The sequence below is a fragment of the Aspergillus affinis genome (genome assembly GCF_023601865.1).
Source record: "Aspergillus affinis strain CMG 70 chromosome Unknown NODE_2_length_704391_cov_89_054091, whole genome shotgun sequence".
NCBI lineage: Eukaryota > Fungi > Ascomycota > Eurotiomycetes > Eurotiales > Aspergillaceae > Aspergillus > Aspergillus affinis.
This window is the reverse complement of record NW_026515783.1, coordinates 373,165-395,805: the sequence shown is the minus strand read 5'-3', so window position 1 is coordinate 395,805 and position 22,641 is coordinate 373,165. Positions and strand designations below refer to the sequence as shown.

The window sequence follows — 22,641 nt, the reverse complement described above, 5'->3', positions numbered from 1 at the left end:
GGCTCGCCATGCTAGCCACTAGGACAATACTGCCATGTTTGGTTCCGTTGGCGATCATCTGCTTGGCTGCTAATTGGGCCGTGAAAAACAGGCCCATCACATTGATTAATAATAGGTCTTGGTGGTCTTTGAAGGTGAACTCGAGGAACGGGAGGTGGCGGTTGATCCCAGCGCAGGGGACACAAATGTCCAGAGCGTTCGAGAAGTCCGATTGGAACGCTTTGAAGGCATTTTCGAGTGATTCTTCCGAGGCAACATCGACCCTGTCGCATAGTAAGGATCTGTTAGTGGGCGACGTAGATGTGTAGGGAGATGTGGTTGGAAACGGACTTGTAGAATGCCGTGCGAACACCGTAGTCCTTCTCCATAGAATGAAAGCCATCGCTTGGTTCAATAATGTCAAACACAGCTACATTAGCCCCGGCCTCAGCGAGCCCTCTCGCGAACGCCAGGCCACAGCCACGAGCACCGCCCGTGACGAGCGCAGTGCGACCGGTTAGAGAGAACTTCCAGGTTAGCCATCACTGTCGTCATACTCCTGCAAGGGGCCACTTACTCGAGACATTGCAATAAAATTTTCAAAGTGTAGCTTGATCTTACGATACTCTGGACATCTTTCCGACATCTCGTGGTAGATATACGATGCCTCCGTACACCCCATCCTGATAAGCGACTAACCCCCATCTTTGGCACGCAGGACAGGCACAAGGTACCATACGGAAGATAAATTGAGAGGCAGAAGCGATGCTGAACTTGGGAAGAATCAATCTCAGATCCGAATCAATTCATGACAAGACAGGACACAATGGCACCACCCATCCACGTCAAGCAGAAAGAGCACCGCGATGAATCGTCGCGATTGCAGGTACACTTCCCTCCCCTCCCTCTGCCCCTCGTCTTCCCCTCACGACAACAGCTGAACGAGAATCATAGATCATCATTGTCGGAGCTGGTCTTGCCGGCCTCGGCGCCGCAATAAGCTGCTCCCTCGCCGGCCACGACGCCCACATCCTCGAAGCTGCCCCCGAAATCAAAGAAATCGGTGCTGGAATCCAAGTCCTTCCCAACTCCTCTCGTGTCCTTCAACACTGGGGCCTCGGCGAGACCCTAAAACCGTACATGACCTACCCACGAGTATGCAATTTCGTCGGATGGAAAGGAAACCACATCTCCGCACTAGATTTCCACGCCTCGGAAAGCCAATACCCAGGAACATGGTATCGCGATTTCCATCGTGCGGATCTCCACCGGTGTCTAGTTGAGCGGGCGCTCGAAGTCGGCGCCAAGATGACGTGTAATGCGCGCATCGACGACGTGAAAGTGTCGCCCGGGGGAGAAACAGCCACTGCTATCGCCGCGGACGGGCGGGAATGGACAGCTGATTTAGTGATCGGTGCAGATGGAGTGTTTGGCAAGTTGACAGAGGCTTTGTTGGGACGAGAAGATCCGCCGGTGAAGACGGGGGATCTGGCATACAGGTTATTGTTGTCGACGGAGCAAATGCTAAAGGATCCAGAGCTGGAAGGCTTTGTGACGGACCCGCAGGTCAATTATTGGCTTGGACCGGATGCTCATGCTGGTATGCCTATATTACAACCCAATCCGAGGGAAGGAATCTAACCAGGACAGTTAATTATGTCCTTCGCGGAGGCGACCTGTTCAACATGGTCCTTCTCGTACCAGACGATATTCCTGAAGAATCGCTCGCCTCGACAGTTGCAGGGAACGTGGAGGAGATGTGTGCGTTATTCGAAGGGTGGGATCCACGGTAAACACCACCAGACACTATTCTCTCCAACTTTCATTCGCTAATTGACCAGAATCCAAAAACTCCTCAAGCTGTGCCAATCAGTCCATAAGTGGCGCCTCTGTATCCGATACGGCGACTATCAATGGACCCATCCCTCCGGAGCATGGGTAATGCTCGGCGACTCTGTTCACGCTACACTACCATACCTTGCATCTGGGTGCGACTCTTCTATTTATCCTGATTGACTATACCGTTTCAATGTGAAACTAACATTCAATACTCAACAGAGCCGGAATGGCCTTCGAAGACGGCGCCGTCCTCGGCGAATGCCTCTCCCGACTCCCCAACGCCCCTGGCACATCAAAAACCTCACCTGAATTTGTATCTGCAAAACGCCACGCCCTAGCCGTATTCGAGAAATGCCGCAAGGAACGCACAAAGATGGTCGTCGAGAGAGGAAACAAGCAACAGTATCTCTACCATCTCCATGACGGGCCGGAGCAGGAAGAACGGGACCGTAAGATGCAGATGGTTCCGACGCCGGAAGGCGAGGCATTGGCGTGGCGGGATCCGGGTCTGGCGCCGAAGTTGTTGGGGTATGATCATATTACTGATGTGAGTTCTTTTCATTTTCCCCGGAGATGATTGATTGTGGTGCGTTTCGTGATACATTGAAGCTGACTTTGACAACAGGTCAATGAGAGATGGGGTGAGGGAGAGGTAACGGAAACGGTAGACAGATCTGCACGATTGTAAGTCGTACATCTGCTTGATAGATAGAGGAAAGAGGATTGATTACTTGCTTAGTTGAGTGGATATACTTGTTCATAATATAAAAATGGATGAAAAACTCTAGATCTTCCTTTAAATTTTCCAGAAGCTCATAGTGAACTTAAGAAATTTAGGTACATTTTGAACCAATGTCATCTTAATACCCATCGTCTGGGTGTAGAAATTGTTCAATCTTCTTCACAAGGTTCGTGAAGTGTCCTAGGATACCCACATTGCGACCCACATGTAAGGCGTAGCGTGTTTCAAACTTTATTGCGCAACGATCCTTGAAGACCGGCCCGTCCGCAGAGCAGAGAACGGACCGAGCATGAGATTTCTAAGCAAAAACAAGCAAACTCACTATATAGCCTGATCTAGGAATTCTAGAAGGGAACAACTTTGTTGATGTGTTTGACCTGTGTGGCAGAAATATGTGGGTCTACAGAAGAAGTGCTTATTCAACCGATTTTATAAGTGTCGTTTGACTTTGTCATTGCCTCAAGCAGATATCCTATCGATTCAACGGAATGTATGTATATGCTCGGTGGGTAAAAGTAAAGCCTCATTCTAAACTACTAGCTTCGTCGAAGATATAATAGCTGCCCATGCCAAGGAGTCATATGACTAAGGCATGCCAGCTGAATAATGGTTCCAACAATAAGTTATGGTCATATTCAAATGAATGAAGGTCTTAATTCTTCTAACTATACGATAAAGAAGCCGATATTTATGCAATCTCAGAATCTTCAGGATCGTTATAAAATGAGCGGAATTGCATGATCTATATCGTCATAATATTGATCGATTGCATGATCGGTCGGTCAAGCAAGGCGATGATATAAGCGGTTTAGTCATCTTCCGCCGGCACAATCTGGCGCCGTGTTAAGGTGATGTGTTGTTCTATTGGTCATCTAATCCTCAGCGGAGTATATGACCCCCTAAATGATGACGTGACTCTAGGACTATAGTTGATCCACGCCGGAGGAAGATCCTCGGATGCTGCACGCTGGCACGCCGGTATAGGTCATGTGACCACTTACTTCCCGCGTGTGGCAGAAATATGTGGGTCTACCGAGAAGCGATTTATTCAACTAAGGAATAGGATCGTTTTCAACTGAATGAAGGTCTTGATTCTTTCTAACTACACGATAAAGAAGCCAATATTTATGCAGTCTCAGGGCTTCAGGATCGTCATAAAATGAGCGGAATTGCATGATCTATATCGTCATAAATCATACGATTTTATATTGATCGGTTGCATGATCGGTCCGGTCAAGCAAGGCGATGATATAAGCGGATTAGTCATCTCCCGCGGCCACACCGCGTATCTGTTGGCTAACCTAGACTCATTCACCAATCTTTCATAGTAGTCTGTTTTTATTTTTACCTCGGCTGATCTGGACAGACCCTGCAGGTTACATAACACAGTTCCTTGGCAAACAAGTGAAGTGAATGTAAACAAAGCCCATCTCAAATAACTCAATACTGCGATGTCTGTAGATTCTGCCACCGCCTCACCACCGAAAGGGACAGCTTGGCGTCCATCCACACCTCCATCGATTTTCATTATTCCTGCATATCATTAACGAACCCCATAATTAGTCATATTTTATTCATATTTCATGGCCATCCCACTTCTACCTCCAGGACGTCATCATTCTTGATTACAGAAGTCGTAGCGACCTTTTCTTCTGCGCGATGGCGCAAACACTGACTCCCAATGACTCTTATGTGGCCTGGCTCAGCCATGTGGACTATGGCCCACATCAACGACACCTTCAACTCGTCACCGCAGAGGGACCAAGAAGCGCTGCTTTAGACTCCCCTCAGTTCCAGGAATGGATTTCTCGCCCAAAACAAACGCTGCATTTATCGGGAGCTTCAGGCGTCGGGAAAAGCGTAACAGCGTCATCGATAGTCCACGATCTTCAGTCACGGTTTTCCGGTGATCAGCAAGCGGGAGTTGCATTCTTATATTGCGACTACAATCGGCAAGGCGAGGAGAAGCCGATGAAATTCCTTTTGAGCATACTGAAGCAGTTGGTACTTGGCCAATGTCACATCCCACACAATGTCAAAGAACTCTACGACTCACACAAATCGAGTGGAGTCTTGCCTGGATACAGCGAAGTCTTCCGAGCCTTATCTGCCGTTGCGTGTGAACATTCCAGGATTTTCATTGTCGTGGACGGAGTAGATGAGACGGATATGATGAAAAGTGACCAAGAAAGGCTGTTACGATCCCTATTCACTCTTCAGGCATCTTCGAATGCCAACATTCTTATCACTGGAGATATCGATAGCAACGTGATAGAAACCCCGACAAGCGTGTTGTCGATTAATATACGGGCTAGAGATGACGATATCTATTATTATTTTGACGCGCACAGGCTATGGCTGCCGGGGTTTATTCTTCATGATACATTCTTACAGCAACAGATCAAGTCCATGATGAAGGAAGTTGCGAATGGAAAGTAGGTACAGATGCGACTTAGATGTGCTTGTTGGGCAAAATTAACATAAGTCAGTTTCCTAATGGCATGCCTTTATATGCGCCTCCTCTCCAAATGCACGTGTGCAGAAGATGTTCAGGACCACTTGGACATGGATGTCTGGCGACCGAAAGTATACTGTGACGCTTACGCGGATCTGTTAAAGTGGATAGAGCGGCAGGCGTCCGAAGAGAAAGCGGTCGCAGACACCCTTCTTTTATGGCTAAGCTTTACTAACACGGCCTTGTCTGTGTCAGACCTTCGGGATATCTTACGTCTACAATGTCCCGAAATCGTCACAATAACGGACGAGGTTGGCGCAGAACGTGTGGTGTCAGTATGTGCTGGCCTGGTTACAGTCAACGCGGAGACAGACATGATCGACTTCATTCACCCAACAGCGAGAGTGTATATTGTCCAGAGAAGAGTTTATTTATTCCCAGACGGCGAAAGCAAGATAGCGAGCATCTGTTTGAAGAGTCTGATGAACACTGAGGCGTTGGGAAGGGTCTACGACCCGCGCATGAACACCAGCCACAAACCCGAAATCATCCATCACTACAGCACACGCAACTGGGGATACCATGGAAAACGATCAACAATTGACCTAACCGATGATGTAATCACCATGCTCGATAACGAGAACGCACTCATCAAATGCGGTCAAGCAATGATTTTGCCCGAAGAATACCCAGAATATTTACAGCTGTCCTCATTTGGACTCACCTCGCTGCATGTTGCGGCCTTTTACGGCTTGGAACGGACGGTCGAGGTATTGCTTCAAAGGGAGGAAGCGATGGGAAAGTCCATCTATCGGAAAGTCACGGATATTATCTCCTGGACAGACTCCTTTCTCGATGCGCAGGACGCTTTTGGGAGGACACCGCTGTCATTTGCAGCCGAAAACGAACATCTGAGAGTCATCTGCACACTGATAGGAGAGGGTGCATCTGTTAATAGTCAGGATCGAAATGGTCGAACACCGCTCATTTTTGCTGCTCGACGGGGGCATGTTGAAGCAGCTGCTGAGCTAGTGAAAGCAGGGGCGCTGGTTAATACACAAGATCGAGCGGGTCGAAGTCCAGTTTCATGGGCCGCCGCGAATGGGCATGAAAGCATGGTCCACTTTCTCTTGGAAAATGGTGCCCTTTTGAAAATCGCATCGTGGACGCATAACTCCTTCTTATCTACTTTCATACAGTCCTTTCGAAGCAGTCCCCGGCAAGATGTCGTCAGGGACGAGCCAATGAGCGGCACACCACTTGTTCGAGCGTCAGGCAATGGCCAAGACCGGGTTATCCAGGTCTTAATCGACGTCGGCGCCAATCCCGACGAGACAGATCGTGATGGTCGGGCAGGGCTATCATGGGCTGCTTCGAATGGGCATAAAACCATGGCGCTGTTATTGCTGTATAACCGAGCCGATTCAGATACCGTCGACGCTAACAACCGGTCCGCGTTGTCCTGGGCCGCAGGAAACGGCCAGATTGATATTGTTCAACTATTGGTACAAGCGGGATCGTATCTGGAGTGTAAGGATAACAGAGGCCGGACCGCAGCGTTATGGGCTGCTGCAAATGGTCAAAAAGGAATCCTACAGTTTCTGCGTGGCAATCATGCTGATCTGACATCCCGAGACAAAAACGGAATGACGTCATTTTTACTAGCCGCAGTCAACGGATACCAAGCGACCGCGCAATGGCTACTCACCGTACCGGGCCTCTCACTGGAAGATCGCGATAGTAATGGCCGAACAGCACTGTCATGGGCAGTTGGTAACGCCTCTCAGCGCATGGTTGAGTTTCTCCTCGAGAAAGGGGTCTCATTCCCCACAAGGGACAACCAAGGACTGACGGTGCTCTCATGGGCAGCCAGACAGGGTCATCGTGAAATGATACAACTTCTTTTCGACAAAGGGGGAGAATCCTTACTTCACGAGGTTGATAATAAGAGGAAAACAGCGCTTCACTGGGCCGCCAAGAATGGACACGCACATGCCCTACAGCTCTTGATCTCAAGAGATAGATTTGGCCTTCTTCCACAACATGACGACAGCGGCATGACTGCGCTTTCATGGGCCTGCAAAAATGGCCATGGAGCAGCAGCAGAAGTAATTCTAGCTCTCAGCAACTATCCGATTCTAGAGCGAAGGAACAATAGAGGTCAGACACCATTGATGCTGGCAGTATACCACCGGCATGAAAGACTTGTGCAGCTTCTGCTAGAATGCGGAGCCGCTGTTGACGCTCGTGACACTTCCGGAGACACGCCCCTGGCAGTTGCAATTGATCACTACTCAACCTCGATAGTGGAACTTTTACTATCCAATGGCGCGGACTCAAACGCTCGGTTAAATCAGGGTCGAACGCCGTTAATGCTGGCAGCTGAGAAGGACTGTTATTCCGAAGCCCGTGCCTTGTTTCGATATGGGGCAAAGGTCAACGCCAGAGACAATAGAGGCCAAACAGCCCTTCTCATTGCAGTGAAGAAAAACAACAGTGGAGTGGTAAAAGTACTACTTGATCAAGGTGCTGCAGTTAACATAGGAGATACTCAAGGATCTACGCCAATGTCCCTAGCTGAGAAACTCGGGGAGAGTGGTACCAAAGTGAGAGAGTTGCTCATGCCAAATGACTGTGAGGATCCTTATCAATCGTCTAGTGAGTTTAGTATAATGTCTGGTGTATGAAGAAATGTATAATGACTACGATGTCTTATCCTTTTTTGTATTTTAATGACCTTTGTAATCACCTCAAAACTTGGCTAGAATTCCCCGGTCGATTGGCAGAAAAACAAAGTCCTGATTTCAAACTTCTATGCTTAAAGAATTATCACTTTCCTCAACCTTTAGCAAATTTCTTAATGAATGATCCAGTATCTGAGCTTGCTCTTTTTTATGCCACTGCAGGTTGTCATTTATATACACCAATCCGAATGTATTCCCTCGAGGATTTATATCCAACGGTCACTAAAATTAAGACCTCGATCTCGGCAACCCCAACCACAAAATCAAAATTCCCACAGACACCGCGAATATGAACGGTAGCAGGGATTTAACATCCGATCCCTGCGCAATGCCACCCGCCACGAATGGCAACACCGCAGCACCAGCACCCCCGAAGGCAGCGACGAACCCAATAGACGTGACGTGCAGGTGCTTGGGTAGTAGCTTGGTCATGACAACGACAACAGCTGGGAACAACGGGCCTAAGAAGAAGCCCTGTATGGAAACAGCCACGGCAGAAGCGTAGAAGTTCGGCACGAGCCAGACAACCAGCGAGAAGGCGATAGAGCAGGTAATGTAGATCTAATAGGCCATTAACACTCCCGTGAGATAAAGCGATGATAACGAGACGCGCGACGAAGTCAGTCATACCGAAGTACCGATTCTCTCCCCAATTTTCGCCGTGACGAAACCCAGCGCCATTCTCCCGATTGTAATACCCAACCAAAAGCCCGTGGCTGTCATTCCGCTCGGAAACGCCGCTCCGTTCCGAACATCCATCATAATGGTGACGATCCAACCGCCGGTGGACACTTCAACACCGACGTAGAACAGCAGCAGAACGGCGCAAAGCCAGCACACGCGAGCTGCAGGGCACTTGAAGAGCGCATCTTTCAACCCGATACCTTTTGTATCGCCTGTATCTGCGTGTGCCTTCCTAAATGCCGCGCCTGTGAATTGCCAGAACATTGTCGGGGAGAGGATTCCTTCGATTACGGAGATGCCAATCTTTCTAAGTTTAGCATTTCATCTAAACCAAGATTCCAGCCAAGGGGAGAGGTACCATGAAGAAATAAAAATAATACCAAGGTGCATTGGCCTTCGTGATCAAATTCGTCGCGATAAGCGGACTGATCACTGCCCCGAGACCATAGACACCATGCAAGAGACCGAGGATCTCGTTCGATTTATCCATATTCCCGAGATACGTATTCCATGCTGCCTCCGCCAGACCATTCGCTATTCCTGCAAAAATATACGCAACCACGAGAACGGGGTACGGCGGATGAACGCAACTGAGTATATAGGCGATGAGTCGGAACGGAGGAGCAACGAGCGCAATGCCACGCTGTCCGATAGTTTCATGGAGCTTATTATTCACGAGTGCGGCGAGAACGTAACCAACGAGAGGCGAGAGGAAAACGCAGGAGAAGACCATATAGCTAATATTGTAGTATTCTTCGAGCTGTGTCTCGTTAGGATTTATCAACGGTGCGGAATGGGGGGACGGACGTATGGAATCAGAGCCTGTTTTCGTCAGTAGGGGGATTTTCTTTGCAAGATTAATTAGACTCTTACTCCGTATGCAGCGTCGTTTGCTCCCATCACAAGAAACGACCAGAAAGTTGACGCGATGCGTAGAATGTTGGATCGAGGATAATTCCATCGCTGAGATGTGGCTGTCGGGTCTAATCCCCCTGTGTCTTGAGGCAGGCGTTCATGAGACCCTGTTTCAGGCCCCTCTTCTCGAGCCTCAATACCCATGGTGTTCTTTGCTTTTAGGCAAGCTTGTCTTGATTACGGGGAAGCACGCTAACATTTATATTTCTTGCCAGCTCACAGACTTCTTACAGATGGGAATATGGGGAGAAAAACTAAAAATTGATTTACGTAAAGCCAAGATAGAGCTATATTGCCATAGTTTTAGGCCAGACCCAGGTACCAGAACGAAGATTCAAATCCAGCGATATTCCGCGACAGGATGATGCCATGCTGTGGACATCCTCAGTGGATATCAGCACCAAGGTATCGGAGACCCACCGAGCCTATCGCTTTATCCGGTAACCGACACAGGACACACTAAACCCGATAAGGCCAGATAACAGCCGCGCTCTCGCGATCTGCATTTGCCATCATCTCGTCGTTCCTTCAATTCCACTCACTGCCTTCTCCTCCAACCCCAGTACCCCGGATAATCTTCCACCCAGCATGCCGCCACAACCACGTGCGCCTGTCTCGACTTCCGGGTCTCCTTCCCGCTCCAAGACAGGCTGCGGCTCATGCCGCCGGCGCAAGAAGAAATGCGATGAGACGCACCCCGTCTGTAGTGGCTGCCAGCGTAACAATCTGACCTGCACATGGCCCGAAAAATCCCCCGATAGCAGCAGCCCTGCCCTACAGAAACGACGGCCCCGACGGCGACAAAATCTTGCAGACGGTGGCAATCGTCTGCCGCCTGAGCTAGCCGCCATGGTGACCGTATTCGCGACGCCAAGTGATCAGCTGGTTCGTCGGCTACTAACACATTTCTCGCATTTCGGACCAACATGGCTCACGAGCCGGATTGGGAACGGACGTACGCGGATCTTGGGGCATTTATTCCCCGAGACTATCGAGAGCCCGTTGATTTCGAACTGTGTGTTGATGGTTGCGGCGGGAGATTTGGTCAAGTACGAACCGTTTGATGTGCGGATTCAGGCGGCCGCAGTGGAGTTCTATGGGGCCGCGGTTGAAGGGCTCAGAGGGGCTCTTGGAATGCAGAGATCGAGGCAGGATGTCTCTGGTAAGTTCTGTCTTTCCTTCTGCTACTTCCTTCCTGTTAGGGCTCCCCGGGGTCGTAACCATGGGTACATGTGACCAGGTACGTGCTAATTGTATGCCCTCACTCGACTAGACGTGAACCTTTTGGCTGTACTCTTATTCTGTCTACATGAGGTATGAAAAACATTTGTATCCAATATGACATGCATATGGTAACTAACTTATCTAGACCCAAAACTATACTTCCTCAGATCGCCTCATCCCGCACATCAATGCCGCTGCAACGCTCATCACGCAGCGCCTACACATGGTACCAGCAAACTCCGAACTACGCAAATTCCTGCTGGAAATGTTTTGCTATCAATACTCCCTAACAGCTTTCACCCACGCTTCATCCCTCTCACTCCACCAAGGCAACCAAATCTTCGAAACCCCAGGCTTAATGGAGTATCTCCAAGGCGGGGCCATCTTAGGGATATCACAGAAGGCACTATTCGTAGTCTTCCGAGTCTCCCTTCTCCTATCCCAATTACCGTCACCCACCTCCCCAAATGAAGAACTCGACCCCAAAACAAAATCCAAACTCCTCGCCACAGAAAGCCAACTCCAAATCACCCAGCCCCCATTCATCCCAACCCCAGAAATGAATACCGAAACCTTAAGCGACGGACTAGCATTCGAATGCTACCGCCTCGCTTGTCTCATCTACCTCCGATACACCATTTCCCCATCAACCTCCATTTCCGATCCCTATATTCAATCCCTAGTCTCCCAATTCATCGCATACCTAACCTATATCCCGGAATCCCCGTCTGACGGATTCACATGCTGGCCTGTCGTGGTTGTGGGTTTATGTGCCATACAGAAAGAGCACCGAGCCGCTATTACGACGAAGTTGAAGAACACGTATGAGAGGTGGAGAAGCGATATATTTACGAAGAGTTTGAAATTTTTGAAGGCGTGGTGGAGGGGCGAGGCTGAAGGGAAAGAAGGGCGTGGGAGAGGAAGGCCGAGTCTAAATTGTGGGACGAGGGAGGTGGAGTTCCCTGTTCTTTTACTTTGACACCTTTCTTTTTAAGGGAGTATTAGGGATTGTGAACCAGGAGAAAGGTGTTATTTTTGAGGTAAACACTTGATGATTTATAATTCATTAAATAAAGCGCAGATATGAACATAAAAGGCATAATGGTCATTTCAACGGAGAATCAAAGTATAGTAAGCACAATAACATGTTTACTTCGCGAGTCTGGTTCTCGACAGTCTGATATAACATATGAGTGTGGAATATATTAAAAAGCCCTAACATCCATGCAAATGCTGACCAGTGCAAAGAAAAAACAAAGGAAAGGTTGTTGTAAACGAGTGAGAGTGGAGTGATTCGATCAACGAATTTCCAGATAAAAGTTTGAAGCAGAATTTGACAAAAACAATGTAAACAGTCTGAAATGACAAAGCCGGAATGCAAAAACATCAATAAGAAGACGCTATTACAAAGGAAAGGTCCAAGAGAGTGACTGTGTCAGAGACAGAAGACAAAATAAAAGAAAACAATCACACATCCACAACGCCATCATCAAGTCGCCATCAAAAAGCACACACAACCACAAGATAATTAGTGATGAAGTGGGCTGGTTAGTATACAGCTTAGACAGGGAACCTGACACCACCTCTCTCCGTGCTTCTAGGCTGGGAGAGGATTCGAGGCAAGGTTCTCGCCTTAGGATCCTGGTTGAATCGCAACCGGTCTCTCTTCAGATTGAACAATCTGATCATGCAAGACATGGCTTGCTCATCTGCCAAGACCAACTTGACCGAGGCTGCATTGCTACTGCTCTTCTCGTTGGAATTCTCAAGGGGCACATCCTTGATACAGGCCGAGACCATCCATCGCACCAGCACGTCCATATCCCGTTCATTGCTCCAACAAGGGAACATCGATAGGATCTGGACAGCGCGAGTGAACTCCCGATGAGTAGGGTCCTTCGGGTCCGTCAAGAACGTTCTCGGGCCTCGGACGCCCTGCTCATCGAGCTTTCTGTCTAGTAGACGAAGGCACTCGCGGGGCGTCGGGTTTCGAAAGGCGATTTCTTCCTGGAAGAGGCTGGCGAGTCGAGGACGGTTGGCCAGCAAATGATCCATTTCGGCGGCTGGGCCAGCGAGAATGACGACCGTCTGTCCTGCGTGCTTGGGGAGCATATAGACTAGCTCATCCATAGCCCGGAGGGTGGTTTCGCTGTCGCCGAGTCGGTGGGCGTCTTCGATGAAGAGAACCTTGCCACGACTGAGGTCGAGCTGGGATCGCGCTCGGGGCGATTGACCAACAAAGTGGACCAGATCGCTGATGGAGCATTCCACGAGGTCGCTGGTTTCGAGAACGCCCATCTTGTAGTAGAGGATGGCAAGGTGCTGGGCGACCGTTCGTTTGCCGGTACCTGGTGACGGAATAGTCAGTAGTTATTCATGAGAGAAGAAAAAAAGAAGATAGTGCTGAACTTACCAGGTGCACCCTTGAACACCAAGGCGTACGGAATTCGCGCGCTGGGCTCAACACCCTGCATCCACGCGGCCTTCATCTCGTTATGATATCTCTTCAAAACAGAGATGATATCATCCGGGACGATGGAATACCGCAACTCATCGCGGAACGCCAACGTGGTGTGTCCGCCAACCAGATCGGGCTGGAAGTCCTCGGCTTGGAGGACCCGCTCGACTGGCTCGGAAGATCTAGCGCGTCGGTCCTCAAAGTTATGATTTGCGACCGCGACAAGTCTCTCGATGGCGCGCGCATTGTCAAAGTCGCGGCGCATACGCGCGTTGTCGAGAATATCCATGGCCGCCTGGAAGGCCTCAGGGGTTGAGTCAATATCGTTATCTTCAACCTTAGACTGGAATAGCTGCTCCATTTGCTCGCGGGTAAGACGGTTGAATTGTACGACTTGGCCTTCGAATTTGCCTACCGTGGATTTGCTGAGTTGCGAGAGGAGCGACTCGACGGCGGAGGTGGAACCGATGAGGACGGTGCAAACTCGGGGCTTGGTCAACTCGGTCGTCAGGGTGTCCAGCACATCCTGGGGGTAACGAGGAGGGATGGCGACGGTGGTGCCGTCAAGGCTATCGACCTCAATGATGAGGGTGTCGGAGGGGGTGTTGTCGAGAGCGAAGAGAGATTTGACCGGTGCTGTGGTCGTCAGCTTGTTTTCATGGAACCCAAAGGCGGAGAGAATACCTTCTCCGTCGTTCAGGAGTCCCAGATCAGCCAACACCTGCATGTAGAGTTTCGCGGCCGTGGACTTTCCAGTGCCCTGTGGACCGGTGAAGACGCGATTCAACCGCACGGGGAGTCGTCGCTGATTGCGCAGCTCCCGCGTGTAGTTTTCCTCTAGAGTGTCAAACACTTCTCGGACGGAGGCCTTGACAGCCTCCTGTCCGACAAGACCCTGCAGTTGCTGCCAGGCCTCACTCTGCATTCGGATATCCGCAGGACTAGGACCCAGGAGATCCTGCCGGGAAAAGAAAAAGTAGTCGACCTCGTCCATGCCGTCCGTCTGGTCAGTCAGATACTGAGCCTGACGGCGAGCGACATGGGCGACGAGGTCGCGAACAGCGTGGGCGTTGGTGAAGCCCTTCTTGCCGCGTCCTCGAGCCAGCCGACGCGCAGCAACCTGCATATAAGGGCCTTCGAGACCACCTTCGACCTGCATGCGACCCTGGTATTCACCCGTAATGCGACGACCCAGCAGCTGCAAGAGATCGTGCCGTTCGAAGTCGGCAAAATTTAGCGTGCTGCAGGTCAGACGCTGGATGCGAGGGTGATCGCGCAGGAAGGCTGCAATGTGTTCAGGGTAGCCGGTGAAGACAACGACGATACGGTTCGTCGGGCGCTCCATAGCCTCAACCATACAAGAGAGGGTCTGCTCAGCAGAGGCACTGTCGGTCGAGTTGTCGAGCGTTTGCGGGTTGTCGACAATCATCACACCTGCAGTTTGAGTAGAAGGGGCGGCGTCGACAATATCCTGGATGAGACGCTGAGTTCCCTCGGAGCCCTTGGAGGCCAGCTCCGAGCCCGAGGTTTCCTTCACAGTCTCAGCGTCGGTGATACCGATGGAATAGAGCATCTTGGCGTAGATCCGAGCGACGATGCTCTTGCCTGGTGTCGTTAGTATTTGAGCCTCACCGCGATGAGAAGAACCATACCTGTGCCTGGGTTACCCTGCATTGCGATATTGTACCACTCGCTGCGTGGGTCGCGACCATGCCGGCGACAGATCTGCACGTAGCTCTGCACACCATTCAACTGTCTTTTCACATTGTCCAGACCAACGAGTCGCTCCATGCCATCGGTGACATCCTTTCTAGCAGCGTCACGACTCGAGCGCTCGCGCTCCGTCGAGCGTCTCTGCAATGTCGAGGTAATACCCATCTTGGGAACTGTCTGTACTGTGGGCGTCTGAGTCTGCGTTGACGCCGAAACGGCGGATTCTGGCTGCGACCGTTTAGACGACGAAGACCAGATAGGGAAGAAAAATGGAAATCGGGATTGTCTCGCAATGGAGCAATCCATGCTCTGACAGCGATGACAAGGACAAAGTTGCGCAAGGAAATCAAGGAGAACAGAGAGCATAAGGTAGGAGGTAAACTGGCGGGCTGTTCTTGTCTTTCTTTCTCCGAGGCGGGGGAAGAAAGAGGATGACAGATAGTAGTAAAGAGCTCGAGCTTTCAGAGAGACGTTATGTACGTCCAAGTAAGGGAGAATAATAGTTAGGAGAATTTGTATCCTCCACCAAGTCGAGTTCCGACCATCCATTATTTATCGACGCGTATTCGCATCCAGCTGGCAATGACAGACAAAACCACCGATTGAGCCATGGCAGTCGCAAGGCCGGCAACAGCATCGTTTCGTTCGTGAGGCACAAAATGGGCGACCACCAGGAGAGGGGAATTTCGCCGGGTTGGATTATGGTAGACCTATGATGAGGCGACAGGTAGGCGTGATGCTATTTCACCGCTACTTGTGGGCCGCCATATCCGCCTAACCAAACCATTTCGCACCGTTGGTGACTAGTTCACTAGGTCGAGAGAAGTAGGCAGCTGATTCGATAATTGAGCCAAAATTCACATGATTTACTTGCCTAACCTGGGCAGCTAGTGAGGCCTTGAGTCTGAAACGCTGCCACGACTGACAATACCCCAATGAAACTGGTCTGTGCGAGCCGTTTCAGATCCGGGCAGAGGACGGACCAGGGCTCCTCTGTCAGGGACTCGAGAAGCGTGGATCTATTTTTACCCAGCGCATTAGGTGAGGAGTTAGTCAGGCACCGGATGCGCTGTTGTTCGTTGAGTGGTTGGGCACGGCTGCCCTATCACCGGCTGCAATGTGTTCAATGGGCTTCATCGAATGCCCGGATCTCATTGGATGTGATGTCTGGGGCTTCACTTGTGGCCTTGATTATTAAGGAAATATATGAGGTATTAGGATCAGGCCGGAATTAATGCTGAACAATGCATTGTTCTAGGTGGTGGGACGATATATGACATCACAGACCATCTCGGCAGTCGGTGATCGGTCATCGCTTCGCTAGACCCAAATGCTTCTCGCTGGAATAGGATGTTCGCCTCGTCGCTTTCCTCGGATATGCTATTATCCTAATCCCCAGGTAAAAACAGAGCGATTCCCACTTCTCACCGCAATATGAGTCACAATCTGTTAGCATCCCGAGAAGCTCCCAGCCCCTCGCAATTGCAGCCAACATAGCCCCGTCCACTACTATCCACTTAATGAAATTCACAACTTCTTCACCCTTTCTCCCTCTCTAAACCCAAACAAAGACCCCGCAATCTTTCTCATCTGGATTTCTTCTGACCCCTCCGTAATTCGATACCGTCTAAAATGCCGATAAATGTGCTCAAATGGATAATGGCGCGAGTATCCATCTCCCCCGTGGATCTGCTCCCGTTAGCACCGCCTTCTTCAACAGCTACAATGAATAGAACAGAAAAAGCCTGGAAAATACCTGAATCGCCCTATCCGCCGCCTCGCAAACTAATCTATTAGCCCAAAAATTACCCATTGCGACCTTATCGCTCAGCTTCTTCTCGATCTCCACCCAAGGCTTCCTCCCCTCCCTCTCCGCTTCCCCAGCTACCCGATCCATATCCACGCTAGTCTTCAGAATCAGCAGTCGGAGCATCTCGACCTGCATCACCAACTCAACGACTGGAAACTGAATGCCTTGGTTTTCGGAGAGACTCTTTGCGCCCCAAATTTTCCTGTTTTTCGCGCGATCAATGCCCCGTTCCAGGCAGAATCTCGCTGCACCGCATGAACTAGCCGCCTGTCGCAGACGATTTTCATGCACAAATGTCTGCGCGATCGCCAATCCCTCGCCCACATTCCCCAGCACAGCCTCGGCTGGCGTGAAAACCCGATCTAGAGTCACGGTCGCATGATCGGTCGGCATATTCATCGTCCATTCGTAACTTACCACCTTCGTTCCCTTCGCCTCCCGAGGAACAAGGAACGCCGTTATCCCCCGACTAGAGCCCGGCGTGCCAGAAGTCCTCGCAAAAATGACGAAATGCGTGCAATGATGTGCACCTGTCTGCCATTTTTTCGCTCCGGAGATCTCAAATCCGCCCGGGACCTGAATTGCGACCGTTTCCATGAACGTAGCATCGCTTCCATGATCAGGTTCAGTGAGTCCGAACGTAGCTCGGAATTTGCCCTCGAGGCGTAGAGGAATGAGTTCTTGACGTTGGTCTTCCGACCCAAAGTGGTGGATCATTAAGATATCGGGAAAATTACCCACCACGCTATGTTCGTTCTGTAGGTCATTTGCTAATCCCAGACCGCCGCCGTAGATTGGATGAGACGCAAGATGGTACCGGATGGCTGTCATCCACAGGTTAGTTTGGGGGTGGGATTTTCCGCCGTAGATACCGGGGAGGGCAAAGCGATAGAAGCCCGCCTTGTCTGCGACGGACCGAGCTTCCGCTAGAATTGCTTATTAGACATTTTGACGTTGCATAGAGCAATGCACATGGTGGACTGCATACTCAGAAGAGCCTCCCATTCTATCGTCGGAAGTCCGCCCTTGCTCCAATCGGTTCGAGAAAATTCCCGGCGGTGGTCGAAGAAGCGGTTGTTGTCATTTGAGTTCTGAAGGGGGAGGATCTCCGTATCAATGAAGGAATCAAGACTTCCAAGGAACTGGGTCAGATCGGACGGCAAGTCGAAGTTCATTGTGCTTTTTCATGAATCTCAATTATCTAGAGACCACAATCCGCAACAGCCATCATTTATATATATAAAGTTTCCCCGCATTTCGGCTTCGGATCTCGGCTCGCGTCGATCGCGGCATCCCCATTCAGCCAGTTCTTAAATTGACCATGTCGTCAATTTGTTACCTCGATGCTATGCAAATGCACGTTATCCATTTGCGGTTCTCATAAGAGTTTTTATTGTTTGCCGCTCATTGGGCACTCTGCGAGATGCATCTCCCTTGTTGTTTGGACAAATTAGCGACCGGGTTCGAGAATGTAGCTCGAACTCAAGGTATCGTAAGAATTAACAAAACGATTGAAGAAGACGAGGCTTAGCAGCATCTTTGAATCAGGTAGAGAGCGTCTTCAGGTCTAGGTTTGGATAGAGGAGTTGATTAGGAGGCGTTAGGGTGCGTCCATATTGCCTGGCAGACAAATCAACAACACGTCACTTCGGAAATCAACGAAAGTCGACAGTTCCATATAATTGTCAGCCACGCTTTCATACAAAGCTAAGAGGAAACTAATTAGCTGATCATTGCACTGGAACTGACGAACAATTGGACCGGAAAACTTCCCGTGGTGGCCCGGACCGATACGACAACAACAGTGTCATCTAGGTTTATCCGCTTGCCAGAAAATTTCAAATCCAAACGTTTAAAGCCACAAAACCTAACATCAGGATCCAAAAAATAACTTGTGCCAAATTATTGCAGAACAGTAATCTTTACTGTCAAGTATCTCTTACCTGAATAAGAATTACATGTGACAGAAAGGATGGCTCCAGCCTGTGACCGAAACTATTCTTGCATGCAATCCCGAAACAGAAACCAAATTAACTGGACTTTGAAGCAGATCTATCTTGATCTCCAATCAGACCAAATCAAAATGATGCGATATTCTACGAAAGAGGGCCAACGCAGGGACGGAACGGATCGTCACGAAGAGTTCATTCTTGCTCAATCCTCAAGCAACCAGCCACGGAACAGTACCCCTCCTACAAGACCTTGCTTTCCGTCGTGATGTCAGTATGCTCAGCGAATCTGAGAGCAATATGAATTCAAACGTTAACCTCTGACGCGCATACAGGAAAGATAGTTTGTGGCAGGGTCTGGCCTACTCTATGTGGCCTCTTCATCACGCAATAAGGCCATTATACTTTACTCGCCATCATCGCTTGATCTTTTCTATAAATTTCAGCTCATGACTACATGCGTCTTTATTTTCTTATCCTCCTCGGTCATAAAATCTCGTTCTTCGCCTCATTTAATCTGTCCACCACATTCGCAGATACACCGTCGTCCCCTTTACCTCTCCACCCACCGCAATGCGTTTCTACATGGCTCTAGTTGCCACACTGTGGGTAATTATGCAGGCTTCCAGTCACAGTTCATCCTCTCATCACGCCTCCTCTTCGCACTCTTCACACCACAGCTCGCACTCCTCGCCCTCCTCGAACGGGCAGTCCCACTACCCCACCGCTACGGCAGGCGGTGCTTAATTCGCATCAGCATGACGGACAGTATGCGCATCATTCGGTACCAAAGTGATCACACATCCCAACCTGATGATTAGCAGTTGTTCAAAGTTGAAGGCGTTTCATGGAAAGGGTCGTGCCACTTTACTTTAATCACAGGCGACCAGTATGCTTGGTTGATTGCTTTGCCCCGTTATGTTGTCAACAAGGTGTTTTACAGTGTCTAAGTGATCTCTGTCTGAAAGGTCTCAAATAACACTCTTTTTGATGAATTCTTGTTATTTCGCCCATTATTCATTATTATTTTCTTCAGTTGCTATCTGGCACAAGGTCGCCCTCTATATCAGCTTCTGCTTCTCGTATCTCTGAAACGACATATACCTATCTACGGATTCAAGGATAAATCCTAGACCTAAGCCAGGTAGTCAATTATTGGCTATGGCTTTCTTTGTAGAAGTTCCATTCCAAAATCCTGTACTGTTCTTACATTATATTGTTGAGAGATCCTTCCCTTTTGTCTTTGTATCTACCTTCTAATCTAGGCGATGTTGTTTCGGTCTTTCTCTCGTAACCAGTGTACCACTGCATACTGTGAGATACCGATAAAAAAGATGTAGATTATGAAAACGATGAAATTCAAGGATCGGACGGTTAGTTAGAAGATTATTGTTATTGTTATCATTCTTTGAATGAATGAAAAAGAGATTTTCGTTTCTTCCCGTATGCTCAGGTTGGCAAGTACGGTCAATATTTCTTTGCTCCCGTCACAGGATTCCCCTCCAATTTTTTAATTTTTTTTTTTTTTTGTTGCTATATAAAGGACTGCATCGAGAATTCAAGAAGATTACTGAGGATTAGGGAGGATCCGTAAATCGGGATGGAGAAGAACGGTCATGTGGAGAGTATGTTGTAAGGTACCTCTTGCTTGTCGCAAGTCGACTACGGATTGCTGAAGTTGGCCCTTTTCCGCACGTAGATTGACGATAGTAGCTTTAGCCTCTCGTAGGGACTGCCGAGTGGCTTCCAGGATCTGCTCGGTAGCTCGATTTGCGAGGTTACGGGTGGTCTCCAGCTGAATTTTGAGTTCTACATTTTTCTTTTCCAAGTCCCTGTATTTGCGCTATATGTCCATATCAAAATTCGCTGTTGCTGTCCGTTCGTGAAGACGCAAAAGCCGTTGGCACTCATATTTTTGTCTTATGTTCGGGAGTTCCGATAAGTCTGGTTTGTCGGAGGATTTGCGGTCTGATAATTCGTCGAGCCCCGTTAAGGGACGATCAAAAAGGGCCTGCGAGGCTAACATCTGTCGACTGCTCCGACTAAAGTTCTTCAGCTCCATTGGTACAACTTCGAACGTACCATCCGGGTGTTTCGCTGACTCCAGGATCCGGTTTGCCCTCTTTCGCACTTGTCCTTTGCTAGTTAAAACTTCAGGATGGAGGTATTTGTATCGGCCCTTGAAGTCCTTTCCGGCAGTAGATCGCAAGATTGAATCAGGAACCATAAATTTGCCATTGGTATCGATAGTAAAAAGCAGATCGTGATGTTTTACTTTGATTTTATCGTCCTTGTTGAAATGGACAAGGTACTTCTTTCGGTCCTTAGGTTTCTTCCGGATGACCTCCAAGATTTCTTCCTTGGTGAGTTCACGAAGGTTAAGGAGTGGATGATACCAATCGTGCGCTTATTTCGGCTTTGATTTCCTTGCCTTGCGCTTCTTCCGTCTGTCCTAATCCTAGTCTTCCTCCATGTCGACTCCATCCTGGTCCGTATTGAAGGGCAGTTCGTCACCGCTGCTCTGCTGGGAGCTGTGCTGGTCCTGGTCGGACTTTTCCTCACTTTGCTCAGATTCGCTGTCTGCGTTTGGGCCGAACGAAGAAAAGCTTGATTCCGTGTCGCTTTGGCTTGGCCATTGGGAAGGCCCTTCACCGTAATCTTCGACCTCCATATTGCCCTCTGCTGCGATATGGACGGGGGTCAAGGTACTCGGAGAGCTTGCTATTGGAGGAAGTGTACGTTCATTGACCGGACTTCCCGTAGGATTGATGGGTCTGTTATCGTGTTGGTCAAGACGATTCTTCCGGTTCTCTCTTTCCTGGAGCTGAGGCTTCAGAACCCTAGCCCGAAATTTGTCCCACACGGACATTTCCTGGCTGGGTACGGCTCCTGCCTCGCCCACCAGAATTTCGAGTAAGGGTAAAACGAGCAGAACAATCCGAATGAGCTTCGTTTTGATCCGTCGTGTAAGTAGTAATGGTATGGGATAGTAAATGGTGATTAAGGGAAGGGAGAAAGTGAGGGGTGTAGAGGTAAGGGAGTTAGGTGAGGAAAGAAAAGAGGTGCCTAGTGTTAAAAGTGAGAAAACAGAGGAAATCAGGAAATCGTGAATGCGGTCCTCAGTGAAACATCAGCCCCTCGCCCGTATAATAAAATGAGTGTGTTACTGTTGCCGACGCTGGCATTTCTCTTCCCGAATTTCACGAAGCGCCTGGTCGATTATGGCAAACTCATTGGTTTCATTAGATTCTTCACAATACATTTCATTATGTCGGTCATTTCCCGAACTTCTGTACTCCCATAGTAGATTAGATGAGCCTCAAGAACGAACGGTCAGACAGCTCCCATCCATGGATAGATAGCGAGGTAATTTAAATTTTCTTGGCCTCACTTAAGTTGGGTTGAAGGCCGCACCAATCTAGAATAATGTCGCGAACCTCATTAACATCTTGCTCACCAACCTGCCATCGCTATGAACGAGCGGTCGATCTCCAAGTAAGCGACCAGGCTGCATAAATACTCGGTCTCCTCTCCTCGAGTTGTCCATTCAAACAAACATATTCCATGTCCAACCGCTTCAGATATCATCTGTGTCGCAAAAGCCGAGAGTACTGCTCCATGCCGCAGTCATCTATCACGCAGGTCTCTCTATGAACACCTGCTCCTCCCATACAATTTCCGACAATTCCTCAAGATCTCTGTCTGTGATGACAAGCGAAGCAGTGTTGGTGGTAAGGGGCAAGATATCCTCAATCGAGAAGACCAACAGGACTCCTGTGATCAAATATTTGCCATTCATCAAAGTGATAGCGATCTCGCTTGATTTATACCACGAGACTGAACGTCCGGCCCGGAGATTATATTCGTGGGCTGCAGACCTGTTCTCCCACTTCTCAATAGCGATACGAGGCTGGTCGGGGTCGATAGATATCAGAATAACAATATTGACTTGCCCTCCTGAGCGACCAAGCCACCATCTGGCATCCACTCTTAGACGGGAGAGTGTTTCCGAATAACTGGTTTCGATCACCAGTGTGGGCTCTTCTCGGTCTCCTCCGTACTCTTCGAGATGGAGAATGTGATTTATTTGTTTCTTTGTAATATGGGCCGTCCTTGACTATTCCCACGC

At 49.3% G+C, this 22,641-nt stretch overlaps 6 protein-coding genes across 6 annotated transcripts; 2 read left to right on the top strand and 4 right to left on the bottom strand.

Annotated features, from left to right (window-relative positions):
- Positions 1 to 805: 805 nt before the first annotated feature.
- KD926_005920 (uncharacterized protein) lies at positions 806 to 7,702 on the top strand (the record flags this gene model as incomplete). The annotated part of the gene is made up of 7 exons (XM_053098840.1): positions 806 to 865; positions 934 to 1,579; positions 1,630 to 1,768; positions 2,038 to 2,365; positions 2,444 to 2,502; positions 4,192 to 4,995; positions 5,050 to 7,702. 7 exons carry the CDS (start codon positions 806 to 808, stop codon positions 7,700 to 7,702), a joined length of 4,689 nt encoding a protein of 1,562 aa, XP_052960957.1.
- A 285-nt stretch (positions 7,703 to 7,987) lies between these two features.
- On the bottom strand, positions 7,988 to 9,502 carry KD926_005919 (putative MFS transporter; the record flags this gene model as incomplete). The annotated part of the gene is made up of 4 exons (XM_053098829.1): positions 7,988 to 8,320; positions 8,390 to 8,746; positions 8,802 to 9,203; positions 9,317 to 9,502. 4 exons carry the CDS (start codon positions 9,500 to 9,502, stop codon positions 7,988 to 7,990), a joined length of 1,278 nt encoding a protein of 425 aa, XP_052960956.1.
- A 444-nt stretch (positions 9,503 to 9,946) lies between these two features.
- KD926_005918 (Zn(II)2Cys6 transcription factor) lies at positions 9,947 to 11,517 on the top strand (the record flags this gene model as incomplete). Its single annotated transcript, XM_053098818.1, has 4 exons — positions 9,947 to 10,520; positions 10,632 to 10,672; positions 10,728 to 11,404; positions 11,457 to 11,517. The coding sequence occupies 4 exons, from the start codon at positions 9,947 to 9,949 to the stop codon at positions 11,515 to 11,517; spliced, it is 1,353 nt and encodes a 450-aa protein (XP_052960955.1).
- Positions 11,518 to 12,142: 625 nt separating this feature from the next.
- GbpA lies at positions 12,143 to 15,059 on the bottom strand (the record flags this gene model as incomplete). Its single annotated transcript, XM_053098807.1, has 3 exons — positions 12,143 to 12,930; positions 12,996 to 14,645; positions 14,693 to 15,059. 3 exons carry the CDS (start codon positions 15,057 to 15,059, stop codon positions 12,143 to 12,145), a joined length of 2,805 nt encoding a protein of 934 aa, XP_052960954.1.
- A 1,280-nt stretch (positions 15,060 to 16,339) lies between these two features.
- On the bottom strand, positions 16,340 to 17,738 carry KD926_005916 (acyl-CoA dehydrogenase family protein; the record flags this gene model as incomplete). The annotated part of the gene is made up of 3 exons (XM_053098796.1): positions 16,340 to 16,473; positions 16,563 to 17,489; positions 17,552 to 17,738. The coding sequence occupies 3 exons, from the start codon at positions 17,736 to 17,738 to the stop codon at positions 16,340 to 16,342; spliced, it is 1,248 nt and encodes a 415-aa protein (XP_052960953.1).
- Positions 17,739 to 20,970: 3,232 nt separating this feature from the next.
- KD926_005915 (uncharacterized protein) lies at positions 20,971 to 21,381 on the bottom strand (the record flags this gene model as incomplete). The annotated part of the gene is made up of 1 exon (XM_053098786.1): positions 20,971 to 21,381. One exon carries the CDS (start codon positions 21,379 to 21,381, stop codon positions 20,971 to 20,973), a length of 411 nt encoding a protein of 136 aa, XP_052960952.1.
- Between the last annotated feature and the right edge of the window lie 1,260 nt (positions 21,382 to 22,641).